This window comes from Taudactylus pleione, unplaced genomic scaffold, assembly GCF_031769625.1.
Source record: "Taudactylus pleione unplaced genomic scaffold, aTauple2 ptg000074l, whole genome shotgun sequence".
In the NCBI taxonomy this organism is placed as follows: domain Eukaryota; kingdom Metazoa; phylum Chordata; class Amphibia; order Anura; family Myobatrachidae; genus Taudactylus; species Taudactylus pleione.
In genome coordinates, this window is record NW_028284476.1 from 1,645,470 (window position 1) to 1,667,045 (window position 21,576).

A 21,576-nucleotide genomic window follows, 5' to 3' on the forward strand; every position below is an offset into this window, starting at 1 on the left:
AGGTAGATAATGGAAAAAACAATTTGTGGAAAGAAGATTAGCGAGCGGAGCAAAGTGCAGAAGAATGTGAGGATGCAATGAAGGGAGGGAGCAAAGTGTTCACAGATAAACTTCCCCCTAATCACAGAGGGATCAATCAAAACGCTGGATCCTCTCCTCAGTCTGTGAGTGATAAGACCCCGAGCAGACACGCACTGAATAACTCTCATTTGCAGCTGTATTGTTGATGGGAATGAAGCAGGAGATAGGACCATGGGTGGCCTTTGTGATGGGGGGTAGACCGATTCTGGGAAGTGTAGGGCTGATGGTCTCTGAACTTCCCAGGCCTTTGTTGGGAGATGTCGGGAAAACATCAGGCCCGCTACATGAGTGACACAGGCAGAGAGCGCTGGTGGGGGGGGAACTATCGCTGCAATAAATAGGTGCCATCACCAATCGTTCCACTCCTTCAGCTCATCCATCATCACCCTGGGGACACAGGGAGGGCCAGTGGCCAGGCTCGGCCAGAGATAAGTGCATAGAGCAGCCTGGACAAGGACAGGGAAGGGCAGGCCCGGGGGACACGGAGACAGAGAATGCGATTATAAAAAAAAAAATCTTCTCTACAAGCGTCTTATCTGATGAGGGTTCTGGGTAATTAATTATAAACTCAATTACCTAACGCTTACTTCAGCACTCTCTATTCATTAAGGGATAGAGCCTGACTTGCTGATAAGTTTCTGTTTGCACACAGCAGAGGGCTCAGAGCCTGTACGTTACCAGGGACATGGCATGCACAGGGCTTGTACAACACCAGTAAGGGAGGATAAGGGTCCGTAAAACAGAAGTGCGTGACAAGATTGGAAGAGACGTACAGTGTGGTGTTAACGAGCGATGCAAACATAATTCCATTGTGGCACCCAGTGTGTGCAATTTACTGTCAGAAGACTAGATCAATACAATGAACATCACGTATTATGATCAACAATGTTCCATAACTTTGCGGAAATCATGTGAAGAATGGGGGGGGGGGATGGGGACGGCCCCAAAAGTGCGACCTCTGTTCCTCGCACGCGACGCGCCAGACAGAACTCCAGTGTCCTTCTCGCAGGGAGTCGTGACGGTGGGTCGTTAGTATTCACAGGAATAATTAGGGCTGCAGTTAATTTCATTAGAGGCTCCGCTGCTAAATGAAGCAGATTATGAGACACCTTTTTATTACAAGCCGTGAAATTACAGCCTGTCAGCTGCCAATTGCAGAGTAAAACAAATGAATTACAGTGTAAATAACGCGGGGAGGAAGGAGGCGTCTACAGCGTGCAATTACTCAGAGGAGGAGCCACGGCACCTGAGGCTCAACAGGAGATGGGTTACCACTCCAGGACCCAGAGACCATACAGAACTGGCCTGCAAAGCCTCGGAAAATTGATGGGGAGAAAGGTTTGTTGGCGATTTAACTGTTTGAGCACCAAAATGATACAGAACACTACAATCAGCAATGTACAACACTACAATTAGGAATGTGCTGTAAGCTCTGTCTTTGGAAATAAGTGATGTGCTGGCCTTAGAAGTGGGAAGCAAAGTGATTTACTCACTGTAGATTTTGCAGAGACAGCTTTGTGTGGCTCTTACTCTCACTCTTTCAGCAACTGTGGGTCTGTGCTTGACATAATAATAGCCATTATTACTGGTAATCAGTCATTACTGGGAGGAATGGTCTCTACAGGTGAGGTATTCCGGCTTTATTTGCATGATTACATTTACGCCCCTGAGCTCTCCACCTCCAACCTCATCCTGAGGCTCTGCTTTCTCATTTCATTCTCTAGGTAGGGATATAACGGCTGCTAAGCATTTTGGATATAAGCACTTTCTTTTCCTGTGTACCCTGTTTAATTAGTACTATAACGGCATTTAACACTTTCTTTTTTTTATTAGAACACGCTCAGCCAAAACGTGACTCTCCCAACAGCCACAGTGCCACTAGGTTCTTATCTCTGCCTTATAGAAGCTTTAGGCACTCCAGCTGCTGTGGAACAACATATCCCAGAATGCCCTGCGACATCTTTGCTCTCAGGACATGCTAAAACTGTCTCATGGCATGCTGGGATGTGTAGTTCCTCAGCAGCTGGAGTACCGCACGTTACCTACCCATGCTCAAGAACACAAACTAAACCTGTATGTCCGCTATTGGGTAAGTCCTTCGGGAAACAAGCTGGTTTTCCAGTATGCTGTGGTTGAGAATCTAAAAAAAAAAAACCTGAACAGAAAGGATTCAGCTACAAGTAAAGTTGTAGGTGAAGGAAAATAAAAATAAAGGAATATATTAATAGATTTGCCCACTGTGCTCGCACACAGGTGTAAGGTGACTCTTCGTAGCTGCATCCTGATATCACAGGATTATGAGCTGCTTTATACAATAGGCCTGTCCTCCAAATTACCTGAATTATTCAAATGCTGCCCGGGTGCCATCCACGGCAGGATATCAGAATGATTTATAGAGAAGCTGTGTGGCGGGCACTGTTACCTGCAGGGCATGGAGAGAGTGGCGTCGGTAATTATTGGGAGGCTAGGTCCCAGAAAGGGCTTAGTCGGATATAGAAAAAAGGAGCCATGGGACCGCAGGGGTTAATCTGGCAAGACTCATGTTCCAGGTAAAAAAAAAAAAAAAGCTGTAATGCATATAACCTTGTATGTGAATAATAAAAGTGTGTAATCATTCTTAGTGCTAATTCATCAGCCCCTCCTGCCACACACACAGGGCCAGGACACAGTCGTAGTAATCACTTGTCAAGAGCTCAAGGGGCAATTTTAGTGGAAAACTAATGCAGTAAGCCCAGATCACAAAGTATCGCAAGCCTCCAGGCAGCAGAGGGATTAATTTTACAGCAATTTGACTGCCACTAATAATTAATTTCCCTTCTACACAGAAATGTGCTATCAAACCATTTGTGTAGACTAGTCAACACCTGGGTCTAGAATCTCAAGTCAGGGAACTCCAAATAGACAGAAACAGAATTATCAGGGGGTGTTATAAATACTAAACAACTATGTTATTGGGGTTAATGGTGGCAAGGGGGCACAGAGGTTAACATTGCTGCCACAGAGTGCCGGCATGGCAACATGAGTTTGGTTTAGGTCACTATCAGTGTGGAGTTTGCATGTTTTCCTCATGCTTGGCAAGCAGGGGCCGAGTAGGGCTCACTGCCACCCTGTGCTGGGCTCGCCCCCGAATCCATCACAGGGAGGGAGTAGGGCCGGTGACCGTAGAGCAAAACTCCGGGCAGCTCTACACACTGCAGGGTGCATGCCCACAGCGTCAAAAGAACGCTCTGGGCAGTGCTACTGGCCGCACGGTGCACACTGCTAGCCACTAGGGCGACATGGTGGCCCAACCCACACAGTACACAAATCATGGCATCGCGTAGAGGGGGCGGGGCCATAATTCGCTGAGAATTGCAACATCACTCCCCCTTATCCAATGCCTTGGAAAGTGGGTGCGCTGCGGGTGCGTGACCTGCTTCGCTGGAGTCTGCGTGCCCTTTCCCCGGAATTAGGGAGTCTGGCGAACGTTCTGGGAGAGTAGATAAACCTGGTTTGTGCATGTGTCTCTCTCTGTGTGACGGGGAATATAGGTTGTCACCTCAGTTGGACTGATGAGAATGATTAAATATTTAAGGATAATAAATAGCTTCAGATCTCGTCTCAAATTTGGCCAAAACGTGAAAGTTGCGGCTACTCGGGAGACTGGGTCAAAGGGCTGGATGCCAAAAGGGCGCAATTGATGTGGTCGATCATTAATGACAGCAAACTGTGCGAGATCATAGTCGTCATATCAAAACTGTACTCTCTCTGTCTGCCCTGATTTACGTCTGAAACTTCTATTAGGCTGTTGATCGGGACGGGCAAACCTTTGGGCCCAAACGCACTTCAATTTACGGATAATTAGGTCTAAAACAACCTAATTGGCCAGCAGAAGTGCAGCATGTATAGGCACTTTTACACAACACGCAGAGATCTCCTATGACAACAGAGTCTAAGCAATTAATGTTTCAACAAAGAAATCCTTGATATGTAACATTTTGATGGATCTCAAGAACACAACCTGACTCCCAAGGGATACGTTAATTAGTACCAAAGTAATTAGTCAAAACACAGTTAGAAATGTAGGAGCAGCCAAACCTGAAGTACAATCTAGTGCACTGCAGTATTTTGTATTAGAGGACACAAACCTAATGTAAAAATATACTACCGTCACCTAAATGTCTGATTTCGAAACACAGGATATTAACGAAAAATGACCACGGTCTAAAAAGCAGTGGGCACTGGATGCCACGCTGTCAGGGCGAGCACGCTGTAAGTGAAAATCTCCATACAATATGCAGGAGGGGTACTTTTACTGCTGAATTTGTGGACATTATTGAACCTAGACTCATGGGTTGGAATCAATAGAGAAAAAAAAATGCAGATGGAAAAGAATACAGACACGAACAAAATAAGTACAAACATATAGAGAAGTTAGCAAATGAGTAGTCTTCCATTAACGCCTCCTGTGACACTGTACACAGACTTCCCATGGTCCTCGCGAGGCCTTTGCCCTACAAATCAATTTATTCGCATTCCCCACATGAAGAACCAGCCCGTTACAATGACAAACACACAAAGCTCGTTCGTAATTAGCACTTAATTAGTACCAGGGAACAGATGTTGTTAGAGCTTCAGCAGCCACACAGGTTCTGTAAACAATGCTTATAAATCTAAATGAACGTATTAAGCACAATGTGCCTGTCAGCAGCGCCCAGAATAAATATGGAGGGGGACCAACCTGCAAAGCGCAAATTAAAAGTCACGTCATGAGTCCTGCTTTTCCTTCCTTATCAATAGTATCAAACTCTGTATACAGACAGAATTCAGTAACACACCTGTATTTACTGGCAGTATTCACTAACACACCTCAACAATACCTCCAAGCCCGGCATATACTGGCAGTATTTACTAACACACCTCAACAATACCTCCAAGCCCGGCATATACTGGCAGTATTTACTAACACACCTCAACAATACCTCCAAGCCCGGCATATACTGGCAGTATTTACTAACACACCTCAACAATACCGGCATATACTGGCAGTATTTACTAACACACCTCAACAATACCTCCAAGCCCGGCATATACTGGCAGTATTTACTAACACACCTCATTAATACCTCCAAGCCCGGCATATACTGGCAGTATTTACTACCACACCTCATCAATACCTCCAAGCCCTGTATATACTGACAGTATTTACTACCACACCTCATCAATAGCTCCAAGCCCTGTATATACTGACAGTATTTACTAACACACCTCATCAATACCTCCAAGCCCTGCATATACTGGCAGTATTTACTACCACACCTCATCAATAGCTCCAAGCCCTGTATATACTGACAGTATTTACTAACACACCTCATCAATACCTCCAAGCCCTGTATATACTGACAGTATTTACTACCACACCTCATCAATAGCTCCAAGCCCTGTATATACTGACAGTATTTACTAACACACCTCATCAATACCTCCAAGCCCTGCATATACTGGCAGTATTTACTAACACACCTCATCAATAGCTCCAAGCCCTGTATATACTGGCAGTATTCAGTAACACACCTCATCAATACCACTAAGGTTTATGTATACAGATTGTATTCAGTAACACACCTCATCAGTACCACTAAAGCCTGTTTATACAAGACAGTATTCAGTAACACACTTCCTCAATACCACCAAGGTCTATGTATGCAGACGGTATTCAGTAACATATCTCATCAGTACCACCAAAGCCTATGTATACAGAAAGTAATCCGTAACACACCTCCTCAGTACCACCAAAGGCTATGTATACATACAGTATTCAGTAACACATCTCATCAGTACCACCAAAGCCTATGTATAGAGACGGTATTCAGTAACACACTTCCTCAGTACCACCAAAGCCTATGTAAACAGACGGTATTCAGTAACACACTTCCTCAAAACCGCCAAAGCCTATGTATACAGACGGTATTCAGTAACGCACTTCCTCAATACCACCAAAGCCTATCTATACACTTCATCAGTACCACTAAAAAATATGTATACAGACGGTATTCAGTAATGCACTTCCTCAATACCACCAAAGCCTATGTATACAGACGGTATTCAGTAACGCACTTCCTCAATACCACCAAAACCTATCTATACACTTCATCAGTACCACTAAAAAATATGTATACAGGCAGTATTCAGTAACATACCTCATCAGTACCACTAAAGCCTATGTATACAGACAGTATTCATCAACATACCCAAGCCATAATGTATACAGACAGTACTCCGTAACACACCTTCTCAGTACCACCACAGCCTATGTATACAGACAGTACTCCGTAACACACCTTCTCAGTACCACTACAACCTATGTATACAGACGGTATTCAGTAACACACCTCCACAGTACCACCAAAGCCTATGTATACAGACAGTATTCAGTAACATACCTCATCAGTACCACTAAAGCCTATGTATACAGACAGTATTCATCAACACACCAAAGCCTATGTATACAGACAGTATTCAGTAAAACACCTCATACATTGTTCTGTAATTAACCTTATTGATATCAAACATTAATATTAAGGATCGACTGGCTGGATAATTTATTCCTGTGTGTCACCAAATCAGAGACAGCTAGTCACCTGGTGATCAGGCCGTACAATGCCGTGTACATGTGGGTACTGCAGGAGTCCTGTAGTGGGAATGACCAGAGCAGTCAGGTGCGGATGCTGTCCTCCGCTGTGCAGCCTCCTACAAACATCCTGTTACCAACATGCCCCCTCCTGCCACACACGCATGGCGTTACCATGACATCTTTCAGGCCTTCATTAAATGAGGTCATTATGTGGCTGTTATGGGCACATTACATTTACCAGGACCAGCACAAGATGTGCCTTAAGGATGCCCGAGCTACTCAAATATTGAGTATGGCATAACACACTAACACACCTCATCAGTACCTCCAAGCCCTGTATATACTGGCAGTATTCACTAACACACCTCATCAATACCTCCAAGCCCTGTATATACTGACAGTATTCACTAACACACCTCAACAATACCTCCAAGCCCTGTATATACTCACAGTATTCAGTAACACACCTCATCAATACCACTAAGGTTTATGTATACAGATTGTATTCAGTAACACACCTCATCAGTACCTCCAAGCCCTGTATATACTGGCAGTATACAGTAACTCACCTCATCAATACCTCCAAGACCTGTATATACTGGCAGTATACAGTAACTCACCTCATCAATACCACTAAGGTTTATGTATACAGACTGTATTCAGTAACACACCTCCTCAATGGTATTCATCAACACACTTCCTCAGTACCACCAAAGCCCATGTATACAGATGTTATTCAGTAACACACCTCATCATTACCACTAAAGCCCATGTATACAGACGGTATTCATCAACACACCAAAGCCTATGTACACAGACAGTACTCCGTAACACACCTCCTCAGTACCACTAAAGCCTATGTATACAGACGGTATTCAGTAACATACCTCATCAGTACCACTAAAGCCTATGTATACAGAAAGTATTCAGTAACACACCAAAGCCTATGTATACAGACAGTACTCCGTAACACACCTCCTCAGTACCACTAAAGGCTATGTATATAGACAGTATTCAGTAACACATCTCATCAGTACCACTACAGGCTATGTATACAGACGGTATTCAGTAACATACGTCATCAGTACCACTAAAGCCTATGTATACAGACAGTATTCAGTAACATACCTCATCAGTACCACTACAGCCTATGTATACAGACGGTATTCAGTAACACACCTCATCAGTACCACTAAAGCCTATGTATACAGACGGTATTCAGTAACACACCTCATCAGTACCACTAAAGCCTATGTATACAGACAGTACTCCGTAACACACCTCATCAGTACCACCACAGCCTATGTATACAGACAGTATTCAGTAACATACCTCATCAGTACCACCACAGCCTATGTATACAGACAGTATTCAGTAACATACCTCATCAGTACCACCACAGCCTATGTATACAGACAGTATTCAGTAACACACCTCATCAGTACCACTACAGCCTATGTATACAGACAGTATTCAGTAACATACCTCATCAGTACCACCACAGCCTATGTATACAGACGGTATTCAGTAACATACCTCATCAGTACCACCACAGCCTATGTATACAGACGGTATTCAGTAACACACCTCATCAGTACCACTAAAGCCTATGTATACAGACAGTATTCAGTAACACACCTCATCAGTACCACTAATGCCTATGTATACAGACAGTATTCAGTAACATACCTCATCATTACCACTACAGCCTATGTATACAGACAGTATTCAGTAACACACCTCATCAGTACCACCACAGCCTATGTATACAGACAGTATTCAGTAACATACCTCATCAGTACCACCACAGCCTATGTATACAGACAGTATTCAGTAACATACCTCATCAGTACCACCACAGCCTATGTATACAGACAGTATTCAGTAACACACCTCATCAGTACCACTACAGCCTATGTATACAGACAGTATTCAGTAACATACCTCATCAGTACCACCACAGCCTATGTATACAGACGGTATTCAGTAACATACCTCATCAGTACCACCACAGCCTATGTATACAGACGGTATTCAGTAACACACCTCATCAGTACCACTAAAGCCTATGTATACAGACAGTATTCAGTAACACACCTCATCAGTACCACTAATGCCTATGTATACAGACAGTATTCAGTAACATACCTCATCATTACCACTACAGCCTATGTATACAGACAGTATTCAGTAACACACCTCATCAGTACCACTAAAGCCTATGTATACAGACAGTATTCAGTAACATACCTCATCAGTACCACTAATGCCTATGTATACAGACAGTATTCAGTAACATACCTCATCATTACCACTACAGCCTATGTATACAGACAGTATTCAGTAACACACCTCATCAGTACCACTAAAGCCTATGTATACAGACAGTATTCAGTAACATACCTCATCAGTACCACTAAAGCCTATGTATACAGACAGTATTCAGTAACATACCTCATCAGTACCACTACAGGCTATGTATACAGACGGTATTCAGTAACATACCTCATCAGTACCACTAAAGCCTATGTATACAGACAGTATTCAGTAACATACCTCATCAGTACCACTACAGCCTATGTTAAAAGATGGTATTCAGTAACATACCTCATCAGTACCACTACAGCCTATGTATACAGACAGTATTCAGTATACATTCTGTGCAGCCTCCTACAAACTTCCTGTTACCAACATGCCCCCTCCTGCCACATACGCATGGCGTTACCATGACATCTTTCAGGCCTCAATTAAATGAGGTAATTATGTGGCTGTTATGGGCACATTACATTTACCGGGACCAGCACAAGATGTGCCTTAAGGATGCCCGGGCTATTCAAACATTGAGTATGGCATAACTCAGTACCTATAGGATAGCCACCAAACGGTAAAGTGCTCGCCAATAAAGCTATGTATATAGAGTAATGTGGTGTTTGCCAAACACTTATTTGGATCATTTTCTGACCGATCTGAGGGAACACACAGTATAATGATCACACGTGGCCAAACCTGCATGTGTGCGCAACGCGCAAATGACACCGAGACTGCATAGGACGTGTCACAGACAATGTGAGAAATAACCCTTTGGGTCGATTAAATGAGGTGCGATGCAGGGTGGCGCGATGTGTACCATGTACATGTCAGCAGTACATATGGTCGCCCCAACATCATGCATGTCCATACACACGCTTATGGGTATGAAAACTTAAAATGCTCAGTTTAGGGGGTGATGAATGGTGCCGATGTCAGCGTTCCAGCGATATCACATCGCCCCCGTAATCTGCAGGTTGCATTAACACAAAGTACATTGGGTTCAATTGTGAGTCCAGTCAAAGACAGCTCAGAGGGCAATAACAGCAAGGATATCAGATTAGACCCTGATCTATGGGAGAGTGAGACCCAAAACCCAGGTTCAATCGCCATCACTATAGTGCACTCAGGGCCTGAATCGGCAAGGAACGCAAATGTGCGCACGCAACCAATGGTTACGCACTGCGCATGCACGAACCAACCAGTGCGATCAGGAAAGGGTACGCAGAACAGACGCAGCGTGCACGCAGACCCCTCTAACAGTGATTGACAGGAAGTGCAGTTTGTGGGCGGTGTCGGGGTGTGGTCGTGCGAACGCAGGCGTGCCAGTGCGTTTCAACGCCGTTGCAGAGGCGTGCATAAATTAGCCATTGCGAGACCCTACGCAGCATGAGCTCTCACCGCGTGCAGGAGATGTAGCAAAGTCTGCGGGAGGGTCAGTTCATTCTGCCGAAGGGTCCGATGGTTCGCAATGTTATCGATGTTACCGCCATCTTGCAGACTACATAGGCTGTGAGTAAAGGGAAGTGGGCGGCATTGTGTATTGCTGGGTTCCTGAATCTTGTGCTGCGGTTGCCGTGCGTATGCACTGATTAGCATATACACGCAGCAGCCGAGTGCGTGCGCACATTTGCGTTCCTTGCTGAATCAGGCCCTCAGTTCACAGATACCCCACATGGGGGCAGACTTAGCAGCTGAAATGCTTTTTTACATAAGTGCTCCCAGTCCCAATGTACTATATATTATAAATAGTTTTGTGTGCAAACCTATAATTATATCCAGTACAGGGCAATACAAGCTAGAGATTGATTGTTACAGTCATGCCCCAGAGACAACTGTTTTCATTCCCAGTACATCCCACCACACCCCCACATTAAATGATATCTTCCCCAATTGAGGTACTATATGTAATAGGTTTCCCGCTAGGCTGTTTGAGAAGGGCACCGCGCCCTGCCTGATTTCAAAACGGCAAAATGCGCCCTGCCCTTAAGGTGGCGCACTGCTGAAACAGCCTGGCGTGTGCCGGGCGCAGTGTCCCATGGAGGAAAAAATTTGTGGCACAGCAATCACCTCCGGTGAAAAGATTTGTGGGAATGCGCACACAGAATCTATACACAGTGAAGTGAGAGCCACGCCCCCAAGAGTGATGAAAAGGGGGAGCTTCTTAAGGACACACCCCCTTTCCCCATGACCACGCCCACTTTGCAGCAGATTACCGTAAAATTATTTCGCAAGTCACATCAGCTTTCGAACAGCGCGGCATTCCCTTTCTTCTATGGGGCCCACTTGGGTCCTATTGCCGACCCCATGGCACAAGGGGCTCTACACGCATACCCCAAGCTTGTGTACGCTGCCTACTGGACTTGCAGATGGCTGGAAACATGTAGCCTTGGTTCCAACTGTTTCGAGTAGATGGACGATTGTGCGTGTGTAGAAAACCCCACGAGGCAATGGATCCACCAGCAAGGGATAGTCCAGGCTGGCGGTGACTCGGTTATGGTGTGGAGAATATTCAGCTGGCACGCATTTGGACCCCTGATACATCTGCAGACATAACTGACTGGCGGCCGCTATGTAGCCACCCTTTCAGATCATTTGCACCCATTCAGGTCATGCATTCGCTCAGACAGGAGCGGGCTCTTTCAGCACAGGTCCGTAGACACAAGACTGTGGCTGGAGAACCATTCCTATCAGTTTGGCATCATGAGTTGGCCACCTTATTCGCCAGACTTGAACCCAACATAATACATGTGGGATGCAGTTCAATGTTCCGCTACCAGTAATTATTAGGGAATTGTGTACCATTAACTCAGGAGACATGGGGGTACACTATCTCCACAGTGCTTCAGAGAGCTTGTGGAGTCCATGCCCCATCGTGCTACGGTTATCCGAGGACTTACACGTTACCGGACAGGTGACTCCGTTTTTCTGGCACATGAGTGTAGAAGCTATACACACAGTCTTGACACATTATTTTTTATTTACATCCACATTGTAATATTTACAAAACACAAAAGGAACATTAATGTGGGGCTGGCGTGCCTTTGTGATCGGACAAACACAAAGAGGAAATAATAATAATTGAAAAAAAACAAAACAAAGGTCATCGTACCTTTAATCCTGAAATACAAATACAAACATCTAATTGTGCTGTGAGCATAAATCACGCACAAACGCACAGCAACAAGTACAAATATATTTTTATAAAAGCCCAACACAGCCGGTGCCTCATGCATGCACAATCTGAAACAATGCACACAAGTATTAAAGTTCAGCCACACACACACATACACGAAATCTAGCTTGTACGCACACACCTAAAAAACACACAAGCACACACATTGCACCCAGCTCACATAGCCAGCATTGTTCCTATCATTACATCTAATTGGTAAACATGATTGTGGAACTGGGAGAACAGACACTTAACGAAAAGCAACAAAAAGGGAAAAAATGAAGTGAGAGAGAGAGTGTTTGCAGACCCCAGGGAATTACCAAATCAATTAACAACTAATTCAGGATGTAATTTCCGGATTGCCTCTTAGCACAAAACTGTATCTTTAATTTCTCAAGCAATAAGCATCATCCAGAGAGAGGGCTCTAACACACACTGACGCTTCAAATGAGTTTACAAGTATCTCTTTTTGATTGGCTATATAACATTATTTTCTTCACAGTTCGTTGACACTGCTGCCGAGTGCTTGGAAAGATTTAATTATACTGGTACAATCGTTAGCAGCTTTCAGTCCCATCCACAAGGACTCGTAATGAGTCTCTGTGACTCAACCGACGCTGGGTGACCAAATTATATGCGGCAAAGTGATACAATTCCACTCCTAATGGGAAACTGTTTATGGGCCCCATTTAATAAAGATTTGTCCCAGAGGCTCTGGCGCGAGGCGCTGAAAAGAGACGTACCAACTTCTGTCCAGAGAGCTGATCTATCTCTGGTGACAGCGGTCGCAGAGTGCGGGGTCTGTGTACGGTTCTGTATTGTTGGCTTAAAGTGGAAGAACTCATAACCGTGATAATTCCCCAGCAATATACTCAGCGGTTTTCACGATTTAAAAAAAAAAAAAAAAAGGACCACTGTACCACTCTATACTCCTCAGACATAGGCTATCTGACAGTAACGCAAGGCTCCCCAGCCACAATTCAGATTTAAAATTGGCTACCATAATATACTTCAGACACCCTTGGGAGCGGGCGGTAAACCCAGCAAATTACAGTGCACTGATTACTGCCGCATTATAATCAGCAGCAGCGAGAATCAACGCCGTCTACCCATTACAAATAAAACCCAGGGCTAAACCCCACCCGAGATTTATTTCAGGAGGACATCGGTGTGTCTCCAGGTTGTCAAAGACCCGCAATGCAGTGTGAAAAATCACCACCCCACAAGGCATCACACGTATGTATAAAACTGCAAGCTCTGCGCCCCGACCCAGCAGCAAGAGTGCCAGACAGCATCAGGGGGCTGATCAGAAGGTGAGGGGAGGGGGGTTTGGGAGCAGAGACCCAGGCAGCTGATACCTCTGGAGCCACCTCCCATCTGCCAGCATGTATCTGCATGTCACCTTCCTTGCCTCATTTGTACCTCATTAACTGCCTCTGACTTAACAAGATTTATGCAAATGGCACCAGAGGAGCCCCTGCCTCCCACCGCAATCAGGCGTTCTGTATGTATGGCTCTCTGCAGCCAAGTGATGTGCAGGACTGGAGAGAAGTGGGCTCGTAAGGATACATACATGTGCGCTGAAGAGTTCAGCTATGGAGAACAAAATAAGCAATTCAAACGCAAGGCGGAATTAAAAGAAAGACACAAATACACACCATGAAATAAGCCGTGTACCCATATAAAGTCTATTTCTATGGACACTGTAATCAGCATTCAATAATGTCCAAATTTGCAAATTCAAATATATAAACTAAAACGGCAATATTTCACGACCTCTGCTGGCCGAAGGTGCAAATCATTGCATGTACAGAACCCCCATATTTATGGACAAAGTCATTTCATTTAATAATTACATGTTCATAAAGCAATAGTGCCTAGATCAGGGGTCTTCAACCTTGGCCCTCCAGCTGCTGTGAAACTACACATCCCAGCATGCACTGCCACCTTTGTGATATAACAGCATGCTAAAACTATGGCAGTGCATGCTGGGATGTGTAGTTCCACAGCAGCTGGAGGGCCAAAGTGGAAGACCCCTGGCCTAGATGATTTCCACATCACCCCTTCTTCCCATTTGCATCGAGTTATTGATTCATTTGTATCAGTAGGAAAACAATATAAAGACACAGGGAAAATAAACAAAACAAATCTCGCACCCCTTACAATGTGCCAGCTCACAAGAGGGTTTTGCTTGCAGAATTGCTTATGCCTACTGACTCAGGGGGGGGGGAACAATTGTAGGTATCCACACAAACATGCCTCTGCAGCAATGTGGCAATAGTACAGGAATACGTCAGGCTACATTTTACAGGGCTACTGCAGGCGAACGGGCTGAAATAATCAAACATTTTGTAGGTTTTATGGTGCATACACACGGTCAGATTTTTCCTTCAGATCTGAACGACAACGATTTAAAAATCGTTCAGTCGTTCATATCTGAAGGAAAATCTGACATATCTGACAGATCGGTCAGATGAACGATTTGAACGATGCGCGTTCCCGATGGTCAGATAACGATATCTGACATCTGATTGTTTGCAGTCAGACTTGGACGATTTCCATTCATTTTAATGCAGTCAAAAATCGTTCAAATCTTTGGTAAAAATCGTTCATCTGACAGATCTGACCGTGTGTATGCTCCATAAGTGACAAATTAGCGCGCACAAACTAGCAGCAAAGGACGATGTTTCATGACCAGTTTATCGGCTTATTAAATTACACGCTGTCATACTCGGTGCTCATGTACACGGCAGCATAAACCTATACAACAGAGAGCAAAACTCCTGTGGAGCCCCCCGTAGGCTCCCCGACGCCTGCTCAGGCAGGAATCACAAGTTGTATATCTGCTCTCTGCCTTGTTATAAAGCTCTCGTACTCTCTCTGGATCCACACCAAAGCATTTCCTCCTCGTTAGGCTATTAACGGCCTCTTGTGGGCCAACGTTTCCTAACCCCCGGCTCCTGCTGATTCCACCTCATCTCCCCCTCCCCCTCCTCTTTTCCTTCCGCGTCACCAGAAAGGATTAATTAAGCCCGTTCATTAGGGCTGTAAACGCTCGCTCGGGTAATGGAGGCCTAAATGAAACTGAACCTAATCAAAAGGTACAAGTACTTCATTAGCAAATTACAAACAGGGTCTTGCAGCTGACACGTTCCGTGTGGCTAATTGCCCATCGGCCGTCAGAGGGGGGGCTCAGATTACCAGCCAAATCAAGCCCGTGCGTGCTTATCAGAGGGGGGGGGGGGCTCCCAATCCCCCCATAGACAGACGCGGAGAGGCCCAATCAAAGCATTCTGCACAAAAGGCGTCACTTTGAAGCTGCCTGGGCCTGACTGACTCCCCCTGTACAGCTCACTTCATTAGGGGCCTGTTGTCACATGGCAGATCCCCACCCCCTCTCACACCACCTCTTTATCCTAATGATCCCATTTTAATGTGCGCAGGATTCGTGCCTAATTGATGTCAAGTGAGCAACTCTTCCACATTCAGGAAGGGGGGGGCATCAAACGCGGTGCAGAGAGCGGGGGGCTCCGAAGACGAGACCCCGAGCGTGGGCTCCTCTAATTACACACTGGAGCCTGGCGGAGGGAGGCGGAGGCAGAGAGGAAGCTTACCTGTTTAATTGGTATTGCTCGCCCGCTGCCGATGCTGTCTGCTCTGCTCTCTAGACCTTTCTTATCTTTGTCTGGGTCGCTCCCTTTTCGAGACTGAAAAGCAAAAAGTTCACATCCCGTTAAAACCCTCCACAAACACAGAGCGTCCGCTCTCCCGGCGCGCCTCCCGCCCCCTGCCAGAGCGGTCTGCTTCATTTAATTTGCTGTGGACACAGAAATAAGAACAGCGAGGTTAGATTGTCAGCTCCTGCCTTCCTGCGTGATGGCTGCGCACTCTGAACACCGTCCATTAACCCTTTAGGAACATGGAGAAATTCTTTTCACATTTCAATAAGAGTTAAATACATATCTTATAGAATCTGTTTCCCTTAGGAAAGCTCCAACCCCCCCCCCCACACACACACTTCCCCCCTTTATCACAATTTGATGCGGCCTTTTTGTCCTCACTATATTACTGCCGCATGATTTAGGGGGCTGATTCGGAGATGCGTGCAGACGTCTCTTGCCGCGTCTTTACGCTAATATCGCAGCCGATTTCATGAACACAGACGCCCACCGGCAGCATCTAGTGGCGGTGCAGATCCGTCTACGGCAGGCGCAGTTTCTCCGTCTGAAATGCCCGCCTCTGCTTAGCCACACCCTGTTACCTCCCAAAAACGCCCACTGAACTCCACAGTCTGTGGGTCCGATTCTGCTCCTTGTTACTGAGCACTATGAACAGAGACGCAAGCACAGACTTAAAACATCAGCGAAATGCGTGGGGGATCGACACTGTGTGCGACGCAGAATCAGGACTTAAGTGTATTGAATGCGTTGTTGCAAAAGTGTAAAATACACATAACGCTACAAATTGATGTCATAATTTTACTTGTGTTTTTTTAACTTGTGCTACAGTAGCATTTACCAGAACAGCATTAGCTTAATCTCCATTTGGTAAGCGCATATCAAGGCCATTGAAACCATACGTGGAATATACACCAGTGAGTATATGCTGGAATCCCTCGTCCGATTAAATTATAGGGTCAATTCAATGAGATGCGACTAAGCTGCGTCAGTAAGTGCGGCTATGTGCCGCACTTACACGGCTGCGTACAAAAATCCATGAGCTCGGGGCAAGATCGGCCCCTCGCGTCTAACTGAACTGACCCCATATATTCTAATTATATATTATTCCTGATAGGGGCCGATAAAATCCCACGCGAGGTGCAGCGGAGCGGTTGCGAAGGCGATACGCGGCAATGTGACTTGGCTGACGTTTCCTCGCAGGCCATAGAGGAGTGCACAAAAATAAGCAAAGAGAGCTTACCGTAACATGCTGCAATGTGCGCAGCCGGTCATCGCAGTGACGTCTGTCGGCACATCGCATACAGTTGTAACCCCCTTCCCCCAGTAGAGCCTCTCCTGTTACGTTATAGCATAATGTGATAAGCTGCTTAAGCCACGCACATCTCTGTATCCCGAGCTGTATAACATAATGTGCTGGTTATAACCGCCTATCCCCATCCGATAAACTGTTCAGGGCAAGGTTTCCCCCTATACTACTACATTATTCGATGCATGTGCCATCTGCACCTGTAATAATAGTCTATTATAATCAACCTATCCCAGTACAAAGATTATACAATTCTTAGGTATAGACTTTAGGTTATTTCACTGCTGTAATGTTCTGTAAAATCAATTAGCAATGCGTGTGTAAAATATTTTAATTAACTGCATATTTCCTGATAAAACAGTTGTATATAGTGTAAAACCCCCAGCATGGCGAGGACATCCCCAGCAATATACAGCAGTGCCCGTCACATATACTAGAGATGAAAAACAAAGTAATTTTCCTTTGCACTGCCCAGCGCCCTTCAGAACGGTTGAATAAGTTCTGCTTACGTACAGTACTAACAGCATGTTCAATTCTGTGACTGGTTTAAATCTCTTTATTTATCAGATACTTGGACAGTTGTTACACCTGCGTCACTTAGGATGGAAGCAAAACCACAACATGGGCTTTATTCACTCCTGAAACAGCAATGATGCCGAGATATGAAAAATATTCCTCAATGTTAAAAATAACACAAACTCATCATAATAATAAAAAGTGCACCCGTCACCTTCGCAGAGGGAAGGGGGTAATATTGTGGGTGGGGCCTATGTTTACAAAAATGCAGCCAATGGATTCGCTAGGATCCAGTGGTGATAGGACGGAGGCACACTGGCGTTCGGTGCCTTGACGTTGGCACTGAGCCTATTCATGGTGGACAGAGAATGGAGCTTTCAGAGCTGCAGGCAACTGGCAACTAGGATGTTGTATTCACAATGCACACAAGTGAAAGAGGCCACTGGCCTCAACTGGGAAAAGTGAGGTATCTGTCCCAAAGCGAACAACCTCTTTACATATCACTACCTAATAAAAGGAATAGGCTCATATTTCTTTGTATTCGCAACATTCCGTATTGTTTCTTTTGTGCACGATCATAAAACTTTTCGGTTATAATACTCAGGGTAACCCCGTTTATTCCCGATGATTTAGAAGACATTTCCGGTAGTCAGTAGAAGTACCTGGAACCCGTCTTAGACAGGCTTTGGATTGCAGCACATTGGGTAAGAGACCAGGGAGGTAACTGCAGAACGCTGGGATTCCAGGGAAGGACCCCGCAGTTCTACATGTATAGGGTTCCGTGAAGTAGGAGCTGTAACGGTGTTATAAGCCAGAAGTGGCCTTGTGATTAACTCACTTGCACATAATAGGAACGTGTAGTCAGACAGAGGAAGAGATTTATAGTAGGAAGACGTTGTGGCACATCTCTCACTTTAGAGTAACTAACCCTGACAGCTACACTCCATTACTCTGTCCAGCAACATTACTCATACCGTACCAACCGCTGGGGAACTCCGCAGCATGTCCCGACCACAGCAAATTATTTAACTCTTTATAATAAAGATGTAACATTTCTGGTAATACAGATTACAGGACACATCTGTCTGCATTGTCAGAAGCCTACGGAGACCGACACTGCATTCTCTACTGCATTACACACTCAGTGTCGGTTTGTCTCTTGTAAGAGTAGGAAGCGAGAAAAGTGCTATGGCCATAATGGAACACAATTGCTGAAAACCCAGGATACAGGGTGTGGGGTATTTACTAACGGGACAACAAATATACAATGCTCTTAGATATGTGTGTGTAATCTATCATTGGATTCTTCAATTCTTGCTGAATCTTGTCTTGTTTTATGCTAAAAGTCAGCGGAAAAGAATAGATCGGCTTCCTACAGGATCCGTCTCTGCATTTCCTCATCCATCTGGAAAAGTCTCTTGATTTATGCTGCCACCTGGTGGCAGTAACTGTAACCTGCACAAATTCTTCTGTGGCAAGAGTAGGATCGCCCAACAATACAACAATGTGCCAGGCAGCCTCAAATGGACCCACGTTTTGTGTAATAAAATACGCTGGCATTGAAACACACTGGAAAGGCTGTGTATTCATAGGTGGGTCAGTTCAGCCGCTCACAAACTCTTTGGAGAAACGTGAATGATTTTGATTTGGCTTGCGAAGTCTATGTCTGCTTCTCTTACCTCTAGGAGACGGGTGCACTTCAACGAAAGGAGCAGCTACAATCACCCCCAACTTAGATCACTCACAGAGACCGACGGAACAGTAAGAACTCACCGTGAACAGGTTGGACCGTCGTTTGGACTGTTTGCGCACCGGCGTGGGGGTACTGGCTGTAGGCGGGACGTCAATCCTTAGCTCCTTCTGGCTAGTGCTGGGAGTGGAGGGGACTGATGAGGAATAGTCGCTGAGGCTGCCTCCTCCATTACTAGTCTGTGTAGATAGAAAACATGCAGAGATCTGTACATATAAGGAACATGTCCTTGTTTCACGTCTACCAAACGCACTTGGCTATCGTAAGCGGCCATCAGCCTAACATGTAGGACTCCCATTTATTTGAAACACCATTAAAACGACTATACACATCGCTATGGCTGCCAAATTCAGCAGACAAGTTACATGGGTCACGCCTAAATCCCAGCCTTCCAAGTGACATCATAACAACATGGAGAGTCTTGGATAAACCAGGACACGCAGGAGCTCTAACGTGGCTCTCCAGCGGCTGTAGAATTACAAGACCCAGCCTTAGAAGCGTGAGGCTGACTGGGACTTGTAGTTCCACATCATCTAGACCCACAGGTCACACCCAATATGTACGTATATGGTTATATTCAATGGCAAGGGACAGCAGAATATCACCGATGCTTATGAACAAGTAGGTGCCTTTACCTGGCTGATGTGAACGGCGGACACCTGAGCGGAGCAGACAGACGTGTGGCTGGGGGAGTTTGGCAGAGACTTGCAGGGGCCGATGGACAGCTGCTGCTTCTTACGAGTCGCTACGATCTTCTGGGCCACTGGAGACAAGGACAGAATGGCAAAACGGTCAGCGGGGGGGAATCGGGGGCGCAAGTGCGGCCAGAGACAGGGAGCGTAAATGAACATGCAAAGGTGCCTGCGATGACCCAAAGGAAGGGAGAAGGCAGTAATACAGGTGGATGCTGTTAGGAAGTTACTAAGCAATATATATATTTAACCAAAATTATACTCCAACCTTATACAGGACATAAGACATTTCTATGGTTAAATCTACAGCAGGATTAGAGAACCGTTGGCACCTCAGTCATTGCGGGAATGCACCTGCTGTTACTTGCTGGGTAAGCTACAAGTGGTGGCACTGGAGATTACCTATCCTATATGTACTGGAGGAACAGTTATGCGGGAGAGGTATTCACACGCATGTGCAGTTACGTGACATCTCTAACCACACTGCTAACCATGACGAATGCTACAGGACACTAGAACACGTACAGGACACTAGGACACTAGAACACGTGGGTCATTGTGACAATGCTGCAAAAAGGTTTTATCTACACAGGAGCCGTGTTTAAAATATTTTTTATTTCTTACATTATTGCATATAAAGATGCAAATGTTGTTATTAGTACCGGTTGCCGGTCATTAGTATAAAGTGGTCCTGATTTCATTTTGGGAACGAAGGTGCTCCGGCAGACGCTTTACCCCATAAATGAATGTCCCCCCCGTTCTAACGTGCAGTTATGGTGGCAGCGATGCCAAGGTTACCAGTATTGCAGAGGATATAAAACAATAAAATATTAAATAAACTCCACAAAAACAAAATACACAAAAAGAAAACAGAAAACCATAAAACAAAGAAAGACCTGGCTTCTAGAGCAGCTATTTCAGACATACACTGATAGTATCCAGATCGACGTCGCATAGGACAAATTAGCATTACACAGGAAAGGTCCGGCTGAAATGCATCTTTAATCGTGATATTAAGCCCTTATAGGTTTTAGACCACATTACCCCACCCCCATTGCCCCATGAGCTCCTCGGCCAGAGCAATGAATCCTACATTAGCCATAAAACATGGCCCCCCCCCTCCCAAAACCTGACACTCTCCCCTGGCCTCCCTCCCTTTCTCGCAACATTAAAACAAATTTATCTTCATTTATGTCGCAATTACCTCTCCGGGTTGTTAATTTGCTGGAAATGGAGCTATTCTTTAATTGCTCCTATTAATGGGGGGATTTAAATGCGCTTGTAATAAGCTGTTACCTTCAGATGGGACAAAGTCACCCACAGCATATCAAGAAGCGTGAGCACAATCCTCCGGGGTAAAGTCTATACCCCACAAAGGGGGGACAGGAGCCACGTCCACACCGGCTTCTCGCTATAGCATTAACGGAGTGACCGGGGGTTTAACCTTCTCGTGGCC

At 45.3% G+C, this 21,576-nt stretch overlaps 1 protein-coding gene across 5 annotated transcripts in view; it reads right to left on the minus strand.

The window, feature by feature from the left end:
* The window catches only part of AGAP1 (ArfGAP with GTPase domain, ankyrin repeat and PH domain 1), a 402,392-nt gene that overhangs the window by 91,932 nt on the left and 288,884 nt on the right, over nt 1–21,576 (minus strand). For all 5 annotated transcript variants that reach the window (XM_088467751.1, XM_088467750.1, XM_088467753.1 and 2 more), the window contains 3 exons: nt 20,064–20,191; nt 19,452–19,607; nt 15,791–15,883 (listed from right to left, as the gene is read on the minus strand). In XM_088467751.1, coding sequence (XP_088323877.1) covers nt 15,791–15,883; nt 19,452–19,607; nt 20,064–20,191 — 377 coding nt within the window. The remainder of the gene's footprint in view (nt 1–15,790; nt 15,884–19,451; nt 19,608–20,063; nt 20,192–21,576) is intronic.